Source organism: Typopeltis vanoorti, chromosome 2 (assembly GCF_054136105.1).
Source record: "Typopeltis vanoorti isolate ZY-2024b chromosome 2, IOZ_Tvanoo_1.0, whole genome shotgun sequence".
Lineage (NCBI taxonomy): Eukaryota > Metazoa > Arthropoda > Arachnida > Uropygi > Thelyphonidae > Typopeltis > Typopeltis vanoorti.
This window is the reverse complement of record NC_143550.1, coordinates 18,046,267-18,072,908: the sequence shown is the minus strand read 5'-3', so window position 1 is coordinate 18,072,908 and position 26,642 is coordinate 18,046,267. Positions and strand designations below refer to the sequence as shown.

Below are 26,642 nucleotides of genomic sequence, written 5' to 3'. Positions count from 1 at the left end.
TATCCACTATTACTCCCAGATCTCTTATTTCCTCTACTTCCAACAATATATTCTCACCAAGCATAAATTCTGCATCCCATCTTTGTTTTCCAAATTTTAAAACCTTACATTTTGCAACATTGAACTCACATCCCCATTTGCTTGCCCAATCACTCAATTTATTCAAGTCTTCTTGCAAGGCCACAACATCTTCACTGCTCTTTATGGTTCGTCCCAACTTTGCATCATCTGCAAACAACTGAATATCTCCATCCAAATCTTCGCCAATAACAGTAATATGCAAGTTAAGTAGTAATGGCACTAAAAGTGACTTTCCTTTTCCTGGATATCACACCCCCATACACAACTTGTTGATACCTATCAGATAGCCAGTCTCCAATCCAATGCACTAATCTAATATCCAACCCCATCTGTCAACTTATCATGAGGTACTCTATCAAAAGCCTTTGCGAAATCCAAGTATATTACGGTGTATCCTTCTCCTCTGTCCAAGGAAGCAGTCAATTTATTGTAATAAGTAGATTACTAAAACATGACCTCTCTTTAGCAAATCCATGCTGTCCATCAAAGATTATACAATTGTTGTGAACCCAACTCTGGATCCTAGTTCTCACAAGCTTCTCCAACAACTTAACCACAACACCTGACACAGAGATAGACCTATAGTTTGATGCTTGAGTTCGATCATCTCCTTTATGAAATGGCACAATCTTGCCCTCCTTCCACTCGTAAGGAACTTGACCAAGTGCAAGACTTGTATTAAAAAAATATGTTAAGGCAGGTGTCAACTCTCTGGCACATTCCTGCAGAGTATGCGGTGATTTATTATCAAGTCCCACAGCCTTATTTATATCTAGTTAACTCCCCAAACAACTCTTGCTCACTTACAGTTAGTCTTCTCCTCCCCATAATCAACTGCTCTCAATCTCTCCATGAAGTCACATTCACAAGATTGAAAGATCTCTATGAACTGCTCATTAAGTATCTCCACCACACATTCTGCAACAGCTGTCTTTATACCATTTCCTCCAATCAATGTCATCCTTCCATAATCATTCTTTCTTTTGCTGGCTTTCTTTTTCATATCGATAGAACTCCCTAGGATTCGTTTTGGCTTCATTAGCTAACTGCTGTTCATACCTCTCTTTAGCTACTCTCACCAACCAAGTCACCCTCCTTGCTTGGTCTTTGTAGACCTCATGAAATTGGTTACTTCCACTTCTCTTATGCTGCCTCCACAACGCCCCTTTTCTCTGTATCACATGCTTAATCTCTTTATTCATCCATCTCACACCTACCTTATTTAACCTTCTCATCCTTGGAATACATTTAGACATTGCATCTACTAAACAGTTTTTGAAAATCCCCCAAGCTGCATTGATCTCTTTTCCAGCTAACTCCTCATTCCATGCTACACCTATAAGCTGTCTCCTGAGCTCATCATAATCACCCCCCCCCCATTGTAGTTCCACATATACCCTTTTTTCACAGGGGTCCTTGTACTGTCAGTACAAGGACCCCTGTGTAAGGTATAATCACCTTATGGTCACTTTTACCAATTGGTGGATGATTTGACACCTCGTTTATAATTACATCCTCTGATGAGATGACCAAATCCATGACCCTTAATCCTCGTGTGCCCTCTGTTACATACTGTCTGAGGTAGTTATCCCTCAAAAACTCAAGAACTCATTTTCTTTACTTCCAGTTGCTATCTCTTCATCCGGGTACAAATGAATTGAAAGGTGATAAATTTTTTATGAGAGTGGACTTGAAAGTATTGTTAAAGGTAGCGAAAGAAAAGAGTGACAGAGTTAAAATGAGTGATACACCAAATGTGATGCAAATATTTATATACAGTCATACCCCGAAGTTACGCGGTAGGTGGGACCAACAAAAAGCGCATAAGTTGAATTTGCATAACTCGGATATAATTTTGCATACCAACATACGAAATATTAGTTAATTGGGACCAAAGGTTTACAAACACACCTATTTTTTTAAGAAATATAATCATAATTGTAGTATTTCGTACATAAAAAAAAGAAAGTTATTTCAATGTCAATGGTTTCATAAAATCTAATAGATTCGTCTGATGGCATAATGTCTTTTTCTTGTCACGCAAAATTTCTTCATAGCAAGCTAATGATTTTTTTATTCCTTACCATGTGGCTACAATTCGTTCTTTGTTAGAATCTGTCCTCCAAAATCTGTAAATCTTTCTTTTATGATTATTCTTACTGGGGATTCCTGTGGATCGAACTTCTTTGCTAGCTCACAAATTTTCATTCCACCTTCAAAACCCTTAATAATGTTGAGTTTTATTTCCAAAGTCAATGTTTTTCTTTTCTTGCTAGCTGTAGAAGCATCATTTGCTCCTTTGGACGACATTATTATTTTTTATGTGATAAAATTTTTATCAAGAACATAACATTAAACAATCGCAAGGTTTGTAGACTAAAAATCGTGTATGAATGGAGACTGTGCGAAACATGTCAGTGCTTGTTCACAGCGTGTGCGACACTGGCGAATGTGGCCGGCGCCAGAAAGATATGACTAGTGGTGAGGCGTGAAGCGGGACGAGAATACGTACATACATGAAACCACGTAACTCTGGATTCGCGTAAGTCAGGGTATGACTGTACTTTGAAACTGTGTCGATACCAAAAAAGTAAGTAATAAGTGCATAAACTGAACAGTAGTGCAGTTTCTAATTAATAATATCAATATGTGATGATGATCAGCCTATTTTCCACCCACTGCAGGGTGAAGGCCTCTCCCATTGCAGGAGGGTTGGGTCTATATACATATATATGCACACATATATACACACACACACACTATCAGAATTTCATATTTATTTTTGTTAGTATTTAATTTATGATAGATTATTTTAACATAAGGATGAAGAAAAATTCACTGTGATTTTAGTAAAAGATATAAAACTGATGGCAAAGCATCATCATGCAAGCTATTTCCTGAAATAAAATGATTTTGTTTTCAAAATAAAAATAAATTAATAAAAAAAAAAAAAATTGTGTCGTAAATATATTTAACTGCTTTTCATCAGTATATCCACATAGCGACAGTAAATGTACAGTCCATTGGCCGTTTTTGATCTTTCATTTCTCACATTGATTAGATTTTTCTTAAAATTAAATTTTTTTCAATATCAAATATATTGGCCAAATTTAATTTTGGTACACATTAAGGCAGTTTCATCTACTTCTCATAGAACAATTTAGTGATTGGGATTCTCATAAAAACATGAAATAATCTGGCTATAATATGCATTCCTCATATACACCTGTTGGCTCATCAAGTATGACGAGGTATATGTGTTTTAATTAGTGACTATCAGTAAGAGTTTGTTCAGATAATTCTGTGATATGGCTAACATCGATATAATTCGTGAAATTCAATTATCATCTCGTAATAGTTTGATGCATATCTACCTAGTAGATATATTAGAGTGCAATTTTGTTTTAATTCATTCTTCAAACAGCAAAAGGTTATTATTTTTTTTTAAGTTTTGGGACTTGTGTAATTACATGCAATGATTCGGTGGAAACTAACGTGGAAAGTGCTTCATTAAGTGTTTCAAAACCCCTCCTTCCAGAAACTTAGCTTTTCATCCGATAAAACAAACAAACCTTCTGGAGAACACACTAAAGAAAATAAACATAATATACCGACCTCATGTGTTAGCTGCTCCGGCGGTAATTCCAACCAAATCAATTAGCACTCTAGTGTGATATGATGCAGGATGACACTGTTGGATTATTAATTAGGGTGAAGAGTCAAAATGAGGACAAACAGAAAAACATTGTCTGTGCATTCTTTTGCATTAAAGTGTGTATATATCTTGCACACGTTGAGCCCAGGAGAATACTAATTTGTCCCCCTCCCCCCACTCCAGCTGAAGAATGTGTTTTAGTTTTTAATTTTATTTAAAGTGCGAGTGCCTTGCTCTAGTTACCGCTGTGAATCAATTACCCTAAGGATTTGTGTAGCCTCTGCTGCGTGAACAGACTTCCATCAGATTACATTGTATTGCTTTATGTTTCAAATATTTCCAGTTCATTCATCTTTAATCCAATCATCTCTGGAATGAAACTACTTTCGCCAACATGACTAACCATATTTTCTGCTGCATTCAATCAACCTCTGTCCAACCCAGTGATTCCACCGCAATCATTCTTTCTTCTGATGTCCCATAATAATCAGGGGTAGCTGGTGCATAGGCACTGCAGAACTGTAGCACCCCCAATTTTTCTCAATATATAAATACATTTATTAATTTATTTATATTTGCTTGTAATATTTAATTTTATCATCAACAATCCTATACAATTCTCTTATTTTGTAAAAAAAATAATAAAAATCCATCTTGTAGCACTTAGGAGGGCGAAGGACGCTAGCGGCATTGTGGAAAACACAGTGCCACTAGCGCCCACTGTGTCATATTGCTACGCGCGCCAGAGTGAGATGTGAGCTATTAGGATAATGCGGTACTGTCTGTCGCGCAGTTCCACTGTTGTTTATATGCAGTTTGCGCCAGTAGTAGAGTGTTTGTAGTGCTTATCGTGTTTACTCCGTCTCTTTAAATATTTAGGCATTTTTACAAGTAAAGACATAACATTTGTTATAGTAATTTTTAAGTAATTTTGAATTATACTAAACTGAATAATTTTATTGATAATAAACAATATTTTTTCATAAAACAAAATAAGAAGAATATATTTTATTTTTAAGTAATTTTAAATTATACCAAACTGCATAATTTTATCGATAATAAACAACATTTTTTTCATGTTTAATTTTTTAAATTTTTACCATAATTTTGATATTTTATCCAAACACGTATACACTGTACTTAGTGTGTATGTATATTTTGAAAGTTGCAGCACCCCCATGATTTCAAGCCATGAGCTGCCACTGATAATAATTCTTTACTGCTTACTGTAATATGTCTCTGGCTATTTACTTTAATAAGCATACCCTTAACAAATAACAAATTGAACCTGAAACTAGTTGAGCTACCATGTTAAAAGTTTTTTTAATACAGGTTCTCATCATATTGTCATTATACTTGCCAGTCTGGTTGGCTGAGTGGTTAGTATCTGCTCTACAAACAACTGGCAAAGAGTTCGAATCCTGCTGTAGGAATGGATTATGATTGTGTCTAATTAGGTAGTAGATGCTTGTGATTGTCTTTATATGAGACAGCAGGCCGACATAGTGTGAGACTAGTGCCTCGGTTATCAGAGGCTTGAGGTGGCTTGTAAAAGTTCCATGTTTGGTCTCTTAGAGAATGCTTTTCAGATTATGTAAAAAATAAACAAAAGTACAAAAAATATATAAAATTAATAAAAATAGAAAAAATATATATAAAAGTAATAAAAATAGACAAAAAAAAATCTTGAGCTCACCCATGGTACTAATGCACTATAGATTTATGAACCTTTCGCGGGAGTCATATTAAAAAAACCAAGAATTTTGCAGAACATTATACCAAGGACGTCCATGATTACCTGAGCAAAAATTTTATGTGAAATCATTTCACTTCAGTTATCCATTGTTATTTCTCTATATTATGCCTACTTATGTTTCAATTCTTCAAGAAAGTTGCAATAATTTCTCCAACAGCAATAAAGGAAGTACCTGAATGCACAACAAAAGCAGCATTTTTGCATAAAACATACAGTTTTTAAGATAAGTATGGAGTATAAGTGCATAAAAATGTGGTATGTAACAGTAAACCCCCCCTGTCCCCCCCAAAAAAAGGTTATGCCTATCCAGGACCGGCACATAGTATTTTTCTTGTGTGTGCGATTAATGTTTGGCGCCTTTCCAAAAAAGCTTTTTTGAATAAAGTGGGAATAAAGCAAACAGGAAATGAAAAACAAATGAAAACCACTTTACAGTATAATGTTACCTATGGATTAGTCCTGCTTATACAAAGTTTTTCAAATTATATACATTTTCAAAATAATATAAAATAGTAATATAAAGTTAAGAGATTTATTCAAATATTCTTTACATTAATTTTGTTAAAAGGGACTCGTCTGGCTTTCATTTTAGCGAAATCCTGTCGCAGTACATTAATGATAGACTGAGCAGTATTATTGCTCAGTCTATCAACAGAACTCAACAATTAATCATAAGTTGATTTATGATACATCAAAAAATAAAGAACTATTTTAGGTATATTTTCGTAAATTTTAATCAAAAATTACAGTGATGTAATCAGGTCCAGGATACAAATTCAGAATTTATTTGTTTGTTTCCGGGAAGATCTAAAGGGGCCCCGAATGGAAGAAGACGTAATTCATAATTATATGTACCATTCTGTACCATTCGTTGTTCGTTTAAACTCTTATCTCATATTTTTTGAGATCTTTTAGGCGCCTTTTCTTCTGCGATGCCTGTGTATATTGCACATGCCACCAGCCGGGCCTGTGCCTATCCCCTCACTGGGCAACACACATTTAATGTGCACATACACCAGGTAATTTAAGTTGGTTTGGATTATTTTAGAATTATGTCTAATTAACAGACTCATTATAGAGGGTTTTTCACCCGGAAACTCTAGTTTTTCGTCCCTCTGAACAGGCAAACTGGCCCTGTGAACACATGTGGATTACAGTCATGAATACTTATGACAATATGTGGAAGAGACGCGGTTCTGACCACATGTCGTTACGCCCATAGTTAACCATGAATCACATCATGGTAGTCAACCTCCTAGATAGGAGATGACACATGAATGGAATGGAACAGACTCATCAAAAAAAAAGAAAAGAAAAAGAGATGAGGCTGTTGTAACTGCATGTGCTCTTCTGGTCATTTTATGCAGGTTGAACAACTAGAGTTTCCAAGAGGGGAAACCTGTCATCTCCATATGAGATGGGCTAATTTACAGTAAAAGAGTTCTTATTTATAAAGGTTCATCATATTCTAGATGGTAGTCAAACCCAATCTTTTTCAACTAAAGACAAATGTCATGATGCCCTTGCAAATGTTTCATACAGGCTGTTTTCACTTTTAATAGAGCAGCAGTAACTATGGCTATAATGCACCAAGACAACATTTAAAATAATAAAAATCAACCACTATATACAAAGGATTTTATATCTAAAAATTTCAGTGTATATCAATAAAAGCAGATAGAAAAACAATTATATGGAATTTTAAGACACAAATATGTCTTAAAAATTTCTTCAACATATAAATCATAATGTTCAAGAAATTTAAAAGCAACAAATCAGATAAAATTTGCCTGATAAGGCATAGGCAGAACTGGTTTTAAGATAAGTATGGAGAATAAGTGCATAAAAATGTGAAATGTAATAGTACCCCCCCCCCGACACACACACAAAAAAAGGCTATGCCTATCCCCTCAGTGGGCAACACACGCATAACATGCACATACACCACGTAATTTGGTTTGGATTATTTTAGAATTATGTCTAATTAACAGAAAAAAAAATAAGCATCAATTATCATGATTGGACTCATTCAAATAACAAGGGCAGTTGTTAATACATTTTAATATTTTAAAAGATGAACCATTAAAACAGATGAACAATACTCACACACAGGCATATCATCATCCCTCAATAGGATGGCATGTATGAGTATAACCCATGCATAGCTAAGCAAGAAAAACTTCCTTTCTGCAAACCCAGTCCAGACTGGTCTATCAGATTTTAATTTCAGGCTTAATCTGGGTTCTGCTTTGCGCGTGAGTGAAAGAGCTGCTGGTAGATAGAGGAAGGGGTGGATTGTTTTTCTAACTTGCACTAAAGAAGCTGCATAATGTGCAGTTGTGTCAAGGTGATAGTTTTAGAGGCATTTGTAGAATATCATCCAGAGTTAGCATTAATTCTTTTATATGCAATATAAAGGAACATATTGCAGTCTGATACATATAAGTTTTCCCAACATGGACAAAATTTGCTTGTCCATGTTGGGTGATCTGGAAGAGATTATATTTTTGTTGCAAGTTGATGAGTGGTGGTTTTTGCTTTGATGTAGAGACTAGTGATAGGTGATGTTCAGAATGCTCCAGTTGCTTTTCTAATTGCCTGACAGAGGACAGGATCAAACCAACAAACAATGTCTCAGTAGGAGCACAGTGTTGATCACATAAGCTCAGTAAAGATGGAACAAACAACATCAATCTGCACCCAAAGATGTGAAAGACAGGTGAAGGATGTTTACTGAATACAAGTCCCAAGAACATTGTTGCAAATGGGAAGTTGACTGGTGCTAGTAGCTTATCAGTCAGGATGAAGACTATGTTTGCAGCAAAACCACATGTGTGCCAAAAATCTGAACCCATTTACAAGAACACAAGTGGAAAGGTGGTCAATATCTTGCTGCAACTATTTTTTTGTGGCTCTCACATATTGCAGAAATAGCAAAATGATAAAGTAATTTACAGAGATGGCCAGTAAGAAGAAGAAGCTGTTCTATTATTGAGTGACTGCCAATAGCATGACACTTAAAATCAACCCCTTATGGGACTTCCTATCCTTAGAGCAAAGACCAAGAAAGAGTAGTTCCCATTTAGAATTCAAAGATTCAGTTCTCTCTAAGACTGAAGTTGTCATATTCTTTTCCATGTAAAAAGATATAAGGTATTTAAGGAAAGCAACTCTAATGGACGTCTCCAGTCTAATGAGATTATCTAGTGTTGAATAATGTTTTCAGAAACTAGATTATGTTTGGAAAAAAGGGTTATTTCTCTCCAGAAATCATAAAATGAGATGTTAAAGATACCAAGCAATTTTAAACCTGGTTTTACTCCATTTTTTCCAAGTGAGCAAACAGACAAAATATCAAGTTTGCACCTGCAATTTATGCAAGACTAGCTGATCCCACAGGTAGTGCAAGACCAAGGCAACTCGTGGTAAAGGTGGAGCAAGCTCTGATCACTAATCTTAATATTTACCCTTAATGCCAAAACACATCTCCAAGAAGGGGATGTATGATGTTTTGTATTAAAGGCAAGGGGCCACTACCCATTCATACATCCCCTTCTTGGAGATGTGTTTTGGCATTAAGGGTAAATATTAAGATTAGTGATCAGAGCTTGCTCCACCTTTACCACGAGTTGCCTTGGTTTTGCACTACCTGTGGGATCAGCTAGTCTTGCATAAATTGCAGGTGCAAACTTGATATTTTGTCTGTTTGCTCACTTGGAAAAAATGGAGTAAAACCAGGTTTAAAATTGCTTGGTATCTTTAACATAACTATACCCAAGTTAAAAATACTTTCTACATCATAAAATGAGAGTTTAACCTCTACCCCTCCCCCAAGAATTTTGCACAGACAGGCTAGTGGACACAATAGTTTTAGAATTTTTGGATGCCTATCTGGGTTTAGAAAGATAACTGCCCTTCAAACAGAAATCTGGAAATGTGTTCTCAGAAAATTCTGTGAAGCAAATCTATCAATTCTCAATATGATCCTATATCAGTTAGTCAACCGTGAAGCAAAGCAGATTTCAGTTCTTTTTAATGGCCTATTATAAACTTTCAGACTATTTTGAGTGAAAAGAATCTGCTTCGCATTGCTTTTTTAGGGCCAGGATCTAAGGGAGGTAAGAAAGATACTGCTAATATTCAAGCAAAACTTATCTCGAGAGCATCCACAACTATTTTTATGTCAGCAAACGTACATCTATGCCAGGATCCAAAGTAAACAGATGGCAAAACTGCACTACATTTTCCAGGTTTTTATCTCAATCTCCCTGGGGTTGACTAATCTGGTTACACAGCCTGTGTATTGGATCCCAAAGTCCTGGATTTCATGGTGAATGCAACATGCAGAGGGACAAGCACATTTGAAGGCAATTAAGTTTCATGCGATGGGATATCTAAGTATTCCCTCTATTTTTTTATGGATTTCTTGGCTGCTGTATATGAACCATGGTTTAGAGAAAGGCAGATAGTGAACTGATGTTATGGGTACTGCCATCGTAGCAGCTAGTATTATATGTTGTGTAACACTATCCACTGCTTCACCAATATGGAGGAGCTGAATGGTTAAGAAGACAAGTGGGAAAGAAGTGGTTATTTCACTGTTCAGGGTAGAAAGATTAGTTTGCCAAGCAAGTGTTCCACAACTCTTCCTATGTTATTAATTTGTGCATTACTTCACAGTACTAGGCCAGTTAAGTTCCTCATTACAGAGCAAGATGGTGACTGTAACATGAGGAGTTCAAGGTCATCCTGTGATATCTGCACTAGATAGATGCAGTGAATTGTAATAAGAGATCCTATTGAGAGATAAATAACAACTGCCTCTATTTGTGGTGAGTGGTGCAAATTGGGAAAAAGCATGGTTAGCAGTTCCCTCCCTATTTTATCCCTAGGGATGATGAGATATAATGCAATGTAGAATTTTTACCAGGAGTCAAATACATCTCTTGCAGACAGAAGTGGAATGCTGAAGTTTCTCTGAAGAAAGTCTTAATACTATCAATGTTTTTGAGAAATCTGCAACAACAATTCTATTCTAGGAAGTTGTCAATTATTTTTATCTTTTGTGGATCCATCTAGCTTTCTGTTCTCCGAGGTTTTGCTCTTTGTCTAATCTTGGGTAATTCCTTTTTGAGGAAATTATGGAATGCCAATGTCCATCTCTTCTTCCTCAGGAAAAATATCCTGAATGTCATCAAATCCAACTCTGTCCATGGCATTAGGTATTTTTATGGTTTTATTCTCGTGTGTGTGTGTGGACGGGATGGTGGAGAATAAAAGTTGTAAATTCTTTGAGGTGAACATTCTATTATTATTATATATCTTTTAACAGGTTTTGATGTAGTGAAATCATTTTCAGCATATTTTCAGGAGTGAGGTCATATTCTTTTTTTTTTTTTATCTGATTCAATCTGCTGAAATTGTGAATAAATCATACTAATCAGGGATGATGTAATTTGTGAGAAGGTGGGACCAGTCATGCATGATAATGTCTCCTTCCTTTTTTTTTTCCCCTTCTTGCATAGAGGGTTTCCACTAATTGTTGTGGTGGTTACACTTCCTCTAATCGTTTGATCAGCATTCCAGCTCAGGCACGACTTTAACAGAATCAAAATTTGTGACATGCAAGCCGGATCATCACCACAGACATAATATAATGCCAATTACTTATAAATAGCATCTGAAAGTGAGAACATATTTCCAGAATATAGAAAAATTGTCTAAGAATGATTATACAATTACAGTATGTTTTAACTCAAAAAAATTTTGCAACTAAGCTAAATGTACTTTTGTGTTCTATCTGAAATTAGATCTTGCATTTTTTAGCACTTACCAAACAATAAAAGTAACATCCAATCATCAGCCCTTTCTATTAAAGCTACCCACTTATTATTCACGAATTTTATCATTTTGTAATGTATTATCATCAAGCAAAGCTTTTTCTTTTAATGTAAGTATATCTAATAAATGCATCAATGTAGCTCAGTTGGTATAGATGAAGCCCTTTAGTCAGAAAGACCTGGGTTCAATTCCTGCCAGTGATGTGAGGAACCTTTATCTGGTCTCTTTCAATGAAAGGTGAGTTAGCTGGTCTCATACGGAGGTAAGAGGTGTTTTTTCACCTGAAAACTCGGGTTTTTTGTATCCCCCAGAACAGGCCAACTGGCTCTGTAAACACACACGGATTGCCGTCATGAATACTGCCCTTAAGTAGGATGACCATATGTACTGCTCTTTAAGAGACAGTACCGTTTTTTTTTTTTTTTTTTTTCCATATTTCCCGGCCATCCCATCGTTTTAATAAAAATGTCAATTCTGTCCTGTTTTTAATAAAAACTATAAATAGACTTTAATATTGGTCAATCATAAGTTATTATTCATAACCTATAATCGTATATCAATATCATGGGTACAGTAATTTGGATAACCATGGAGTCGCATTGTTCAATATTAAATATTGATATCTGCAGTGATTGATTCAGAGAAAATAAAAAAATACATGTTCACAACACTTGTGCATCTCAGATGCAGCATCTGTTCTGCTGTAGTGTTAGTTTTTGTTTTGTTGGTATGCTAACCGGTGGTTTTGTTATTCAAAGCCGGTGGTTTAAACTTCATATTTTTTTAAAGTTTTAAATCTAATTTTTTAAAGCTTTAAAACCTGCAATGTCAAAGAGGCAAAACTGCAGTTTTAATGACGATCTCCAGAAAGAATTCAAATTTATTAAACTGGCAAAAAAGTGGTAAGCCAACATTGTAATGTCCATTTTTCTGTTGCTCATGGAGACAGAAGTGACATCAACCAACATCTATATAGTCAGAAACATAAGAATGATGAAAAGACTGTGGCTTCAGTTAAAAACATCAGCTTGTTTATGGTGAGACATGATGGTGATAGTAAAAGCGATAAAACTGCAGCAAGTGAAGCTCTTGTTGCTTTTCATACTGTGCGTCACGGCCAAAGTTTTCGTGCAAATGGCTGCTTGTCGACATTAATAAATAAAATTTAAAAATTTTCTTCAGCATGTACCAAATCAGAATCAATAATTACCAACATTTTATCACCATATATATTGGGCGAAGTAATAGAGGATTTGAATAAAACAAAAAGCATTACAATCATTTTACATGCATCAAACAAAAAAGACAAACTTTCAAGACAAAATTATACACTTTATTTCCTTTCCTGGTGAAACATCCAGTCTACAGTGTGCTATGTTGAAGGAAGTAAGTAACAAATTTGCCTTACAAAACAAAATTGTTGCTTTGTGTGCAGATAACATGAACATCAATTTTGATGGTTGCAAAAGACTTAGCAAAACTAATGTGTGGCAAAAACTTGAAACTGAACTGAAGAGGCAGATTATTGGTATTGTTGTGGGGCACACATTATACACTTTTGTCTCCAGTTTGCAGTTGACAGTTTACCAATTGATATTGAATGTCTTGCAGTGAAAGCATACAAATACTTCAATATATACACAGTCAGGGTTGAAGAACTGAAAAACAATTACGCTAAATTGTTAGAGTATGGAAATACAAGATATTTGTCCTTGGGTCCATCAATTGACAAAATTTTAAGAATGTTTGATGAGAAAGAAAATAAAAACGAAGCCCAAGAAAAATGCCCTGTTATGTTTCGAAATTTGTTTGAAGATCTCTGTTTGAAATTGTGGTTGTTATTTGCAAGAGATCAAGTATCTATGTTTCAAACATACATTAGCTTTAATTGAAAAAATAACATTTCAGCTACAGAAGTAGCCATGAACATTGAAAATCTTGTAAACAATTTAGAGTCCAGAAAATGTGAAGTGTTTGTAACTACTAATGTCAAAAAAAAAAAAACTCTGAAAATGTTAGTAGATTCAGGAGAAATTAATGAGGTTAAGTTTTTTGAGGTAGTTGAGAATTTCTATGAAACCAGCTTAGAATATGTCAACAAGTGGAAGTGCAGTTTAGGAAACATGAGAAGTTCAAGTGGGTACTACTAAGGAAGACACCTGAATGGAAAAAAATACAGGACAGCCTGAATGAGGAACTCATCACATGCACAGACACAGATGAAACTCGTGTATTCGATCATAAAATCTATAATTGTGAGGCAGTTGGATACATGGAATAAAGGAAACATTCCTGTATCTGATAGATTGGCACAGATTTTTTTCTCAAATGAGCAAAATAAAAAACACCTAGAATTTCAAGACTTTTGTAATATTGTAGAGTTGATTCTCTGCCTTCCAGGAAGTACAGCACCTATTGAGAGAATATTTTCTGTTATGAACAGTATGTGATCAAAGGAGAAATCTAGATTAAGTGTTGAGACAATGAGGACTATGTTAGTTAGAAGACAAAGTTGTGTCATAGAGCATGAGAAGTTTTATGATAAGGTATTGAAAGACCGAAATTTGATGCGCAAGATCACTTCATCGGAGAAATATTCACGGTATGATCGTGGTGAAATAGAGTCCCCCTCTACGTGTATCTAAATTTTTGTATGGGTTCTGTCACTAAAGAATAATGGTAAGCTCAATATGTTTAGGTAACAAAACTATTTTATCGTTTTAATTTTTCATGAATACAGAATATTACATAACCCCCTGTACCATTTTTGCCATACCAATGTCCCATTTTTGTCTCAAGGAAATTATGGTCAGCCTACCCTTGGGGGATGTAGCAAGGAGTGACGAACCGGCTGCATTAAAATATGTCATGAACCCCTCATTTAGGGGGCTCTACTCATCCTAAAGGGATGGATATGACTAATTAATCAATCAATCAAATATAATAAAGGTGTCAGTTCCCTAAACAATTATTGTGTAGTTGTTCATACACAATATTTATTGTGTATGAACAACTTGATCACAGACTACACAATTATTGTGTAGTGTGATCGATTTTGTACAAAACAGATGAAAGGCATATATAGATTAATACTGAAGTTCCAGTGAATGTTAAATAATATATGCTGCTTGAGAAATTTTTGTATTAAATGATTGTTGTTAAGAAGAATGGCCAAAGCAACTAAGGCTATAAGACCCATGTATCATCTGTTAACTGAGTGCTCTTCTGGCCTGCATGTTTCATGGATGAAAAATTTGAGTTTTGTTTCTGGGAGTAAGAAAATCCCTGCCTCAACAGTAATACATTTTTATGGCAATTACATAAAGAGGATTAAAAAGGGTGGAAAACCAATAGTAGATTTAGTGTTGTGAGAGCCAAATATATACATATAAATATATACAATTATATATATATAAATGGTATTTTTTTTATATATATATATATATATATATATATATATATATACACATACATATATACATACAAATATATAAAATATCACTGATATGTATATATTTGGCCCTCGGCACATTACTTACACACACCACTCCCCACCATATATATATATATATATATATATATATATATTTACATTTACACATATATTACTTATATTTATTTATTATACAAATAATACTATGCTGGAATAAAATATGGAACCATAGAAGTGATAAACTGGACATGAAAAAGCACTGACTAAGTGATTTTTCATGTGCATTAAAGTTACCATTTATTATCATTTGTAATGTATTACCAATGAGGCATTAAAAGAAAAGGCAAAGCTTTATCTTTCAATGCAAGTAATTTATAATTAATTATAAATTTATAATTTATAAAAGGATTTAAAAATTCATAAAATCATAATTTAAAAAAAATCAATTTATATTTTATAGTTATTATATTATAAACTTAAAGGTGACATTTAATTATAACTTATAATTAGATAAAAACATTAATGGACAACTCGAGCATATATCCTTTCACATACCCCTTAAAAAATCTAGTGTTTAGTTATATTTGTAAAATTGCTTCAAAGGTGATCATCTGTCAGCAGGTGATAAAATTTGTTTTATGGTACTTCCTTTTTGAAAATGTTCATCCAAATATATAGGAACTGAGGTGAATGAAATGGAGGCGAATATTAAAGAAGCTTAATGTGAATATATCTGTGGGATTGGATGGTATACCAGCTTGAGTCTTGGGTGAAGCGGCAAAGGAATTGTCAGTGCCCTTGACCATATGGTTTAATTTAAGTCTCAGCTCTGGGTTAGTCCTGAGGGGGTGGAAAGAGGGGAAAACAGTTCCCTTGCATAAAGGAGGCTCTAAGACTGCTGTTGCAAATTACTGACTGATCAGCATATCAGGAGTCATTGTCAAGGTATTAAAAAAATTAGTCAAGAGCAAAATACAGGAATGGATAGATGGAAATAGGATACTGTATGGGGAACAGCATGGTTTTGTGAAGTGTAGATCATGCCAAAGCAACTTGCTCACGTTTTATAATACAGTGATGGCTGAATTGGATAAGGGTAATGGGTTTACAGTGATACTGTTGGACTTTGCTAAGGCCTTTGACAGGATACCACATGGAATTCTAATAAGTAAACTGCAGCACATGGGGATGGATATAGGGTTGGTGAGATGGATAGGAGGGTGGTTGATGGAGAGATATCAGAGAGTAGTTTATTCAGGAGTAGAGTCCAAAAGAAGGCCTGTGACTAGTGGTGGGCTGCAAGGTTCTGTTCTTGGACCACTGCTATTTAATTTGTTCATTAATGATATAGGAAAGGATCTGAGAGGAACTGCTCATTTATTTGCCGATGATGCACAGTTGGATAGAGCAATAATGAACATACATGATGTCATAATTGTGCAGGATGATTTGGATAGATTGGCAGACTGGGCAAAGGAGAATCGATGTCAGTTTAATGTGGAAAGTGTACGGTTATGCATTTTGTGGTGAAATTAGAAGCAGTATACCACATTGGTGGAACTGTACTCCAGGAAATTGACGAAGCCAGAGATTTCGGAGCGTTGGTGGGTAGGGAGTTGAAGTTTAGGGGGGCACATAGAAAAAGTGGCTAAATCAGCTCATCAGATCACTTGGTTACTGCAGAATAATTTGGCGAGCAGAGACAAGCAGGTTATTGTTCCTCTTTATCGAGCCTTGGTAAGCCTCCATCTTGACTACTGTGTCCAGATCTGGGCACTAGGTGTTCTTCTTGATGTGGAGGAGGTAGAGAGGATCCAGAGGCAAGTGAACAAGATGGTAGCTGGTGTATGGAATGAACCTTATGAGAGCAGGTTGAAGATATGTGGGTTACAGAAATTGGTTGGTAGGCAGAAAAGGGGTGATATGATTGAGACATTCAAATCACTGACAAATTAGAGGATATTTTTCAGAACAAGTCTGGTGGTATAAGCCTGTGTAGCTCAGCGGATGTGGCGTTTGCACACCGCAGCGCTTGGCCGCACAAAGGAAGACTTGGTTTCGAGTCTAGTCGGCGACTAGAGGAAATTTTTCTAAGCCTTTTTTCGACCGGTTCCCGAGTTAGTCGATCTCTGGCACAGGCAAGCAGGTTTTTCCTCCCGGAAACTCGGGTTTTTCGTCCTGTAAACTCAAGAAAATCAACCGTAGAACCCACATTATTTCAGACATTAAAATATATTGTGTTAGGGTTAGGGACCACGAGATGGCGGCACATTTGAGCCGTCTCTCTTCACTGCGTACCGCTTAATTAGTGATAGCCTTGGGCCATCTGTCTCTGATTGGGTACCAGTGGAGATTGAACTGCCCACTCAGTCTCCAAAAGTTAGATAGGGCTAAATGGCCTCGCCTACTCCCGTATACGGGAATAAAAAGGCGTTAGCTGATTTTTTTTTTTTTTTTTTTTTTTTTTGTCTGGTGGTGGGAGAACTAGCCGCCATCCATGGAAACTGAGCAAGAGTGTAGTTAGCAAGGGTGTTAGAACTAGGTTTTTATGCTTGGAGAATAGTGAACGAGTGGAATAGGTTGCCAGAGTCTGCTATAGGTGCCATGACTGTGAATGAGTTCAAAGTAAAGTATGATAGTTACTGTGCAAATGTTGGATAGTTCTTGACATGATGTTTAGGGCCTCCTCGATGAGTCTAAGGACTCCTTGGAGTAGCCAGTAATAATAATAATAGATGAATCAATATTTTGATTATCTATTATTATTATTGGCCCTAGAACAGAAATGCCCAAAGATTGGGCATTTCTGCTCTAGGATGGCTAAATTATACAGTTTTTAAACACTTCATGTCTTTAATAAATAAACAACTATTTCATGCAAGCACTGAGAATCTATTTCATGCAAATTATGTGAAATTATAAAAAAAAAAAATAATAAAAAAAAAAAACTGATAATTAACACTTCTTACCCTGGATCCATCACTGGTGAACCTTACAGCATTAACATTTCTGGCCAATCCCATTGTTGTTATCTATAAGATAAATTTTATAAGATAGTAATTTTCCACATATGTATGTCAAAAACTAGTCACATATTAAAAAAAATTAATATATTAAAAATAAAATTATCAAAACTATGAAAATATGCAGGAACACTGAAATCACCAGCTGCATACTGAATGGAGCATCAGATGCAGAATTATTAAAATTGAAGATATTAGGAAAGAATTTGACATTGGAGATATTAGGAAAGAACTTGACAGTGATTATCAAGTGGAATAGTTGCTTAAACAGAATGGGAAGGAATGGTTAGCAAAACATGTGCTTGAGGCTTGGATGGGAGAGAAAGAAAGAAAAATGAGCAAAAGAAATTAGTAATAGTATAAACTTTTCATGCAGAGATATTGTTGTGTGATGTGTGCCCTTTAAGAGTACATATCACAAATTTGATGAGATTATTAAAGAAGAAAAAAAAATATACTCCTAGCAACATTCTTAAAACTGTTACTAATTAAATTAAATTAGTTATTTACAAGTTATTTTGAAGCTGAAGTATTATTACAAATTAAATACCGTATGAGGCAATCTTAAGATTGCCTTGTATAAGTATTTAATAAAAGTATTTAATTATAATTGAATACTTTTATGAAATAAAAGTTGATTCACAATGTGATTCACAACATAATTAGTGGGAATATTAATTCTAAGGGACAATTGTACAATGACTGTCTTCCAGATTTTTGGCAATTAATATAGCTATACTTATTGAGGTTTGAGAAACGTTTCAGAACTATTGCTAAATTACAAAGCAGTCTTTTCGATCTGTAATAACTTCTATGTAGCACTTTGGTTTTCTTTCTGTTTAATCCTGTGTGAAAAGATGTCTAAAGGGTGAGCTGCCATTCATAAATTGTCATAATGATGGTGGCAAATGTATTTATGTTCTGAGGTAAATCTTCCTGTCTGTCCATAGTAAACTAGGTCACCAGGACAGCCTTCATATACTCCTTGAAATTCTGAAGGGTGGAGTTTGTCCTTTGATGAATTGAATAAGGGTTGCTAGTTTGATGTGTTTTGAATGTGGTGTGGCACTTATATTTATTAAGCGCTCCGGATATCTTTTCATCTGTACATATGAGATAGTAACAGTATTGCTGTGGTCTCGAGTACTAAAGGAGGGTGTAAAAATTAAGGCGTTTGTATTTTATTTATTTTTTTATTTTTTGGAGGGGGTAGCCATTTGCTAAAAATGCATGCCAAAGTAGTTGAGTTCATGTGCAAAAACAGCATCATTGGGACATGCCTCTGTGTATTAGTCTTTTTAAGATACCATACAGATGGGCTGGATGATGGGCTGATTGTTTGCATGAATATCTTGCAGTATGCATTGGCTTTCTGTACACAGAAAAAGATAGGAAAGTAAACCATCTGAAATGGTATATGACTAGTATTATCTAGTCAACAGTTATGTGATTCTTTTTCTATTGTGAAGTGGATTTTTGAATATTGGCTGTTTAAATCAACTAAAAATGTATAATTTCTTTAGTGCATGAAGAATTTTTAGATGTATGGCACAAGAAAATACTGAAGAAAAGTGTGAGTAATATGTTTTAGCAAAGTTATATGTCTCCAGAAAAAATAACGTGTTGACAGCTACACTATCTCATTAAAGATATTTGGATGCATGCTCATCCCAACGCTCACTGTAATATGAAAGGTATTAATATGAAGCAGCAAGGAGTGGTGACACAGCTGCATTAATTAACTGTAAGCCCCCTCAGTGGAGAGGGGAACTCAATCTGTAATAGGTTGGATGGATGAGGGGCTATGATGATGATGATTAATATGAAGTAGGTCCACCCTTTGCTGCTATACTAGCCTTCAATCTTCTGGGAAGACTTTCCACTATTTGGTATGTTGTTGCAGTAATTCTTTTCATTCTTCCAGAAGAGCATTAGTCAAATGAGTCACTGATGTCAGGGCGATTCAGCCTGGCTCACAATCGGTGTTCTGATTCACCAGAGGTTGTGCAGGCCTTGTTTCATGGATAGGGGAGGGGTGGGGGATATTGTTAGCACAAAATTGGAAGCATAGAATTGTTTAGAATGTCATTATAGGCCACAGAATTAAGATTCTCTGTCACTGGAGCTGATACAGCCTAAGCCATGAAAAACAGCCCCAAATCAGTGTATTCTCCAAACATCACAGCCAGCACAACACTTTCAGGCAAGTAGCATTCTCCTTGCATTTGCCAAACCCATACTTGTCCATCAGACTGACAATGTGAAGCATGATTCATCAATCCAGAGAACATGTTTCCACTGCTCCAGAGTCCAGTGGTAGAGAGTTTTGTATCACTCCACTGAATGCCCTTGCTAATGTTAAGCTTATTTTGGTTGCATATTCATGAAAACCCATTTTCATCAGCTTCTGATGAACAGTTGCGTTGCTGGTATTGCTTGCAGAGGCATTTTAGAACTTGGTGAATATTTCAACTGGAGACAGGTCATTTTTTCATGCCAAGTGCTTTAGCATTGGACAGTCCTACTCTGATTTTATGTTACCTACCAAGTTGTGATTGTGCTCTTGTTGCTCCAAACTGTTTCCGCTTAACAATAACATCACCAACAGTTGATTGGAGTAGTTGCAGCTTCTAGCTGAATAAACTCCTATCAACAATCTTCCTCCAAATTAGTCTATTACATGTCAGCACTCCAATATTGTCATATCTAAAATTCTGTTCTTCTAAGGCAAGTCTGACTGAATCAATCCACCAAAACTTTGGTCTTCTTCTGGGTCTTTATCCTGCTTGGCATCAAAAACCTGTTTTGCTTAACTTTCTTTTCCCTTTCTTTAAGTGACAATATCACCTTAGATTAGCTCTGATCACACATTCTTGAATGCAAACAATGTCAAGTTACTTTGTAACTTCTTCATTTTTAATATGATTCTGCCATCGATGCCATCTGTACAGGCTCCTAATTCTTCTAAGAACTCTCATATCTGTGATCTCTAATCTTTGATCAAGTGCTTTATTTCTAACCCAACTCTCCGATCCATAACTTAAAATTAGTTTGAAAAGTGTCTTGTATACACTGCTAGTTTAGTGTTTTGGCTAATTTCTCTTATTCCACATAAATTTATTCGACTGGCTCCCCACCATACCAGCTTTATTATTCAGTTGTCTATTTTCAGAATTAACTTGCCATCTTCACTAAAAATGTGCCTGAACAGTATAAATTGTGCCCAAAACATTTTACTTGTGATACAGGTTTTCCAGTGAGAATGAAATTCATATTTCCCAGGTGCCTGCCTGTTTTCAGAGTTTGTCTTTTTATTGCTGATTTTCATACAAAACTTGTTATGGCAGTTATTCAGTTAGTGCCCCGAAGAATTCTAGTGGATTTATTTAGGCACAAACCATCATCTGCATAAAGAAAGGAACTGATTGAATACTTGAAATTACGTTTTATGCCACTTAATGAACATGATGGAATGAATTTACCCAAAATCTAAGAAATCATTATTCTAAAATCATCAAAAGTCCAAAGATTTCTATGGTACTTATATATATTAGCCTTAGAAAGCTCATGCAAGTATCCTCAACCTCTCATTACAATTGTGAATGTTTCCCCAGGGGACTTGACTGTAGCATCCTGTTTTATGTAATAAGTACTTCTACGCTAAACAGCTAAATTTATTTATATTTAGCTTAATAAAGTATACAATTTACTTTGTTCTCATATGATATAAGTTAGAATTGAAAGGTTTACATAACCTTTGAAGATCAAAATGTAAAATATGACAGTGTTGGAAACTTGGTAAATAATTAATTGAAAAGAAAATCCTTGAAAGGAAGCCGAGTTGAATACTTGAAATTAGGTTTAATTCCACTTGCTGCTAGTGCATGAAGACAGCAAGTGACACAAGCTGTTAAAGAAGTATTAGTAGTAAGAAAAGATGTTATTGTGTTTATTTTGTGATAATACTGGTATATAAGTTCGTGCTATTCAAATTGCACAAATTTTTTTTGTATAACTATATCATATTTCTTTGGTATTTAGTTAGGATTTTATTATCTAAGTATTGTCTCCAATTGTAGTGATAATATTCAACATTGCAGCCACCAGTTTCAGCACCAGCCCTAGACCTCCTCCATTTAAAGACTACATTATTCGTACCCTAGTTGAAGATTTTGCAACTTGCTATGCATGTGGCATATATGTGTCCCGTTGTTTATGAATGTGGCAGTTGCAAGACAGGAATGTGTATGTGTGCATGAAATGCAGACCATAGGAGGTACTGGGAGACATGAGTGTCTCGATCTCAGGATTTAGCAGCAATGGAGATAGTGCTTCAGAAATGGGTGATTTTCAGTTTGTGGATCTTCATGTTGGAAGATGGAGAGAATGTTAAAGGCCCACATATAGATTTAGCCTTGAATAGTTTAGCAGATGGAGAAGGCTTGTCTGGTGGCCATGATTGTGTGTGTGTAAATGGCAATTGAAAGTAGTGTGGAGAGAGGAATAGAACTATTGAAAAAGGACATGGAAGGAATAAAGGCTGAGTGGAGAAGGTGAATGAAGATCTTGGGAGGATAGAGAGGTTGGCTAGTGTGAGAGGAACAAGAGTAGGTGTAAGAGAGCAAGGGAGAGAGGAAGGCGAGAATGAGAGACAGTGGAAGAAAGGAAATTGCAAAAAAACGAGTGTGGAAGCAAGGGATAGAGAGAGAGAGAGGTGAGAGGGAGTTAGAGAGAGAGATTGCAAGCTGTAAGAGTCAAGAATTCCAGTGAGAGAAGGATGAATGAATCTATTTAGAGTGTCATGTATAGAGAGTTGATGATTCAGAGTGTGAATAAGTAGAGTGCCAGAGGAGTGCTTGCCTGATGGAATAATAAAGAGTGTGGCAACAGCAATGATGAAGGGTGAAAGTGTGGATATGATAGTAATGTAGATGGTATAAATGACCTGAGAGGTAGTATGAATTGAGTAGCATGAAATTTGAGGTTGAAGTTATGCATAATGCAGCAGAAATGTGTCTGAGGAAAGAGTCAGCATGTAGTACCAGTATGATAACGCAGAGTGGAGGAGAAGAGCAGTAATGACAAATGAGATGATAGTGATAATGTGCAGGAAAATGACTGTTTTCTGGGTAAGTAAGTGTGTTCAGACAGGGATAATGTATGCTATATTACAGAGCCAAGTGGAGTATGAGGGGAGAGTAATAATGGCTATAAGAAGGCTGGCAATACACTGGTTTTTCTGTATACAAATGCTAGGAGCATTAAGAATAAAGAGAATGAGTTTGTGGAATTGCTTGACTCAGTTTCTCCAAAGGCTGTTGGTATTAGTGAAACTTGGTAAACTGAGAAGGATGTTCTAACAAGGATGGAAATCGAAGGGTATACAGGATAGCAACGGTAAACATGGTGATGGAGTGTTACTCATAAGAGATGAATTATCTACTCTCAGGGTGGAGAATCTCAGTGAAAATAACACTAATGGCTTTGAGAGTATATGGTGTGAGATGGATGTTTATAAGCGAAGAGGAAGAATAAGCATGGGGAGGTATCAAACCAGAATGAAGTTATGCAGAATTATAAGGCAGGTGATTATCAAAGAAACCATCTTGAAGCAATACAATGGATGAAAGAATTTTAAGGAAAGAGGGATTGTTAATGCATGGGAGATACTTAAGAAAAAATTGTTGACAGCAATGACAGATTGTATACCTCGAGTGAAGATGATAGAGCAATTTGGAGTTAAATGGATGACAAAAGGAATAAAAGGAGAATTGCAGAAGAAAAAGATTATGGAAGGCATATAAAGAAAGATGTGTAGGAGAGTTGCATGAGGAATATAAGGCTCAGGCTAGGAAAGTGACTAGTATTGTAAGGAGAGAAAAATTTGAATATGAGAAGACACTGGCACTGCACTCCAAGGAGAATTCTGGGGAGTTGTTTTTTGCTATGTGGCGAGCAGGAGGAAAAATGATAGCAGATGGATTATCTTGTTGGGTGGAGATTGGAATTAGATGACCAAAGCAGATGACAGTTCAGCTATTTAATGATCACTTTATTAGAGTATTCTGTCCTGGTACTACAGGCTTTATTCCTAGGAGGATAATGAGTGGCGAAGTGTTAGAAGTGAATGAAGGGGATGTATTCCAAATACTGAGTACATCAAATGTCAATAAGGCAGAGAGAATAGATGGAATTTCACCATGTGTTTTAAGGGAATATGCTATGGAACTGACTGTGCCATTAAATTGGCTGTTTAATTTTCAGCCAATTTGGAGCAGGTTCCTAGGGTAATTTTTTTTTGATACCTTCATTGCACAAAGGTATCAAAGCCATAGGCCTGTTTGTTTGTATTTCTTCTGTAGTTAAGATTTTGGAGTAATTAGTAAGAGCTCATATACAGAATTGGGAAGATGAGGGTAATATAATTTATGCAGGCCAACATGGATTTGTTAAAAGGTGCTCTTGTTTTAGTAATCTGGTGATCTTTTACCATAGAGACAGTGATAGTGTATGCCTTACCTTCATCCACTACTCTTGTAGAGGATTAAGGTAAGGCATACACTATCATTTTTTTGGGGGATTTTTCAAAGACAGGGTGCCACATGACTTTTAAGTTGTATCATATGGGTTTGGATATCAGGTTAGTGGATTGGTGATTGGTTCTCTGATATCTGATAACAGACATAGATATCTGAGAGTTGTATGTGGGGAGAGCAGCAACAGGGAGTAGGAATGTTACAAGTGGAGTTCCACAGGGTTCAATCCTGTGATCATTGCTGTTCAAGCCTTATGTCAATGATATTGTCACAGGACTACAGGGAGATGTTCAGTTGTTTGCAGATGATGTGAATCTTTGGAGGGTTATAAGTAATAGTGCCGATGTTTTGGCTCTTCAAGAGGATTTGAATAAGCTGGAAGGGTGGACAAAGACATGGGGATGGCAGTTTAATGCAGCTAAATGTAATGTTTTAAAATTTGGGATCCAAAGAAGGGATGATTCATACTCACTTGGTGGAGTTATGCTGGAAGAAGTGGAGGAAGCAAGGGATCTTGGGGTGATTGTGGATAGAGATATAAAGTTCCAGAGACATATTGCAAATGTTGTGAAGACATCTCAGAGAATTGTAGCAATGTTGAGGAGAGCATTGACCAAGAGAGATAAAAGTGTGCTGGTGCCATTGTATGATGCTTTGATCAGACCACATCTGGATTTTTGCTCAGATCTGGTCACTGGGATTTGAAGGGGATGAAGTAACCTTGGAAATGGTGCAGAGATGGATAACAAAAAATGAAGTCAAGGACTGTACAATGTTGATTATGAAGAAGGACTGAGGGCATGTGAACTGCAAAGTTTGGTGGATAGAAGACAACGGGGGTTATGACTGACACATTTAAGCTGTTGAAGGGTTATTATTGTATTAACACTGAGGATATTTTTCATATGATAGAATGAGAGAAAGGAACAAGGACAAGAGGCCATCCCTGGAAGTTGCAAAAGGAGGTGGCGAGTAAAAAGTTAAGAAGTAAGTTTTTTTGCACAGAGAGTGTTAGCAGCATGGAAGGCATTATCTGAGAAAGAGTGATGAATGTGTAAACTGTGGATGATTTTAAGGAGTGATATGATAGACTGTGTTCACTAGTGTTGACCTCCTGCAATGAGTAGTATGACTCCATGGGGATCAGGAAAAAAACAATAATATTCATGTTATAACAAAAGTGAGCCAAATTATCACTTTTAAATGATTTTTAAATATACATCAAGGAAAAACATTCATACCTGATAGCACATTAATAATTCCATTCTCTGAGCTGAATACAAATTGACTTTTCCATCATAAGCTCCAGAGCAGAATAGATATCTGTCCTATATGAATGCAAAAATGAATGAAGAATTAGCATTCATATATACACACACAGAACCTTTAACATTAAAAATAAATAAATTAAAGATGCTAAGAAATTATATTCTTAATTCAATCCTTTATCCAAGTGGAAGCAAACAAATTTGCATGCTTAGTATATTCATGACTGGGCTACTTATATATAGACACTGACTTCACATCAATTGCCTTAGTATCCTATCATGCAAAGCACACATCCTTTTGGGTGTGTATAATGCTATGCATTATGAAAAGGACCACTACCCAGACCAGTTTCAACCTCTATTGAGGTTTCATCAGTGGGAGCCAGACCCAGAAGAAATACCAAGGCCGAAGTAATATACATATTTTGTATATATTCCATATACAAACAGTGAATAGGTGTTATGCCTTATTATTACATTACTCTGGATCACAGACAGATGTTGAAAGTTTCTTCACTCATCATTTCTTGGTATCTTTGATTTATAGTATAACCAAGTGGAAAAAACTTTCAACCTTTAACATTAAGTTAAGATATTTGTATGTACAAATTTCAAAAAGAGAAAGAGTGATGAATGTGAAACCGTGGATGATTTTAAGGAGTGATATGATACTGTGTTCACTAGTGTATGACTCATTGCAGGAGGTCAACACTAGTGAACATATACAAGAAAAACTATTATTCATATACGTAAACTTGGAAATATCTGTATATAGAATTATATAAAATATGCATGCACGTCATAAAAAAAATCCTTGTGTATTCATGACAGATACATATTGCACTTTGAAAAGAAGATTATTGATGAGAGAGTCAATAGTTACTATTTCTCAGAATTTGGAAAATTTTAGACTGTCATTCCAATTTAAATTGGGTAGATTCTGCAGATCTTCATAAGATTCTTTGAAGAGTCTTTCGAATTTGAAATAACTCGTGTAAAGAATTTTTGTTTGGTCTCATAGGATCCCGTGACTAGTAGACAATGTTCTG

At 35.6% G+C, this 26,642-nt stretch overlaps 1 protein-coding gene across 4 annotated transcripts in view; it reads right to left on the bottom strand.

Annotated features, from left to right (window-relative positions):
* The window catches only part of LOC150108853 (uncharacterized), a 383,408-nt gene that overhangs the window by 211,308 nt on the left and 145,458 nt on the right, over positions 1 to 26,642 (bottom strand). For all 4 annotated transcript variants that reach the window (XM_090403785.1, XM_090403777.1, XM_090403770.1 and 1 more), the window contains 2 exons: positions 25,567 to 25,653; positions 17,736 to 17,798 (listed from right to left, as the gene is read on the bottom strand). In XM_090403785.1, the coding sequence (XP_090259911.1) occupies positions 17,736 to 17,798; positions 25,567 to 25,653 (150 nt within the window). The remainder of the gene's footprint in view (positions 1 to 17,735; positions 17,799 to 25,566; positions 25,654 to 26,642) is intronic.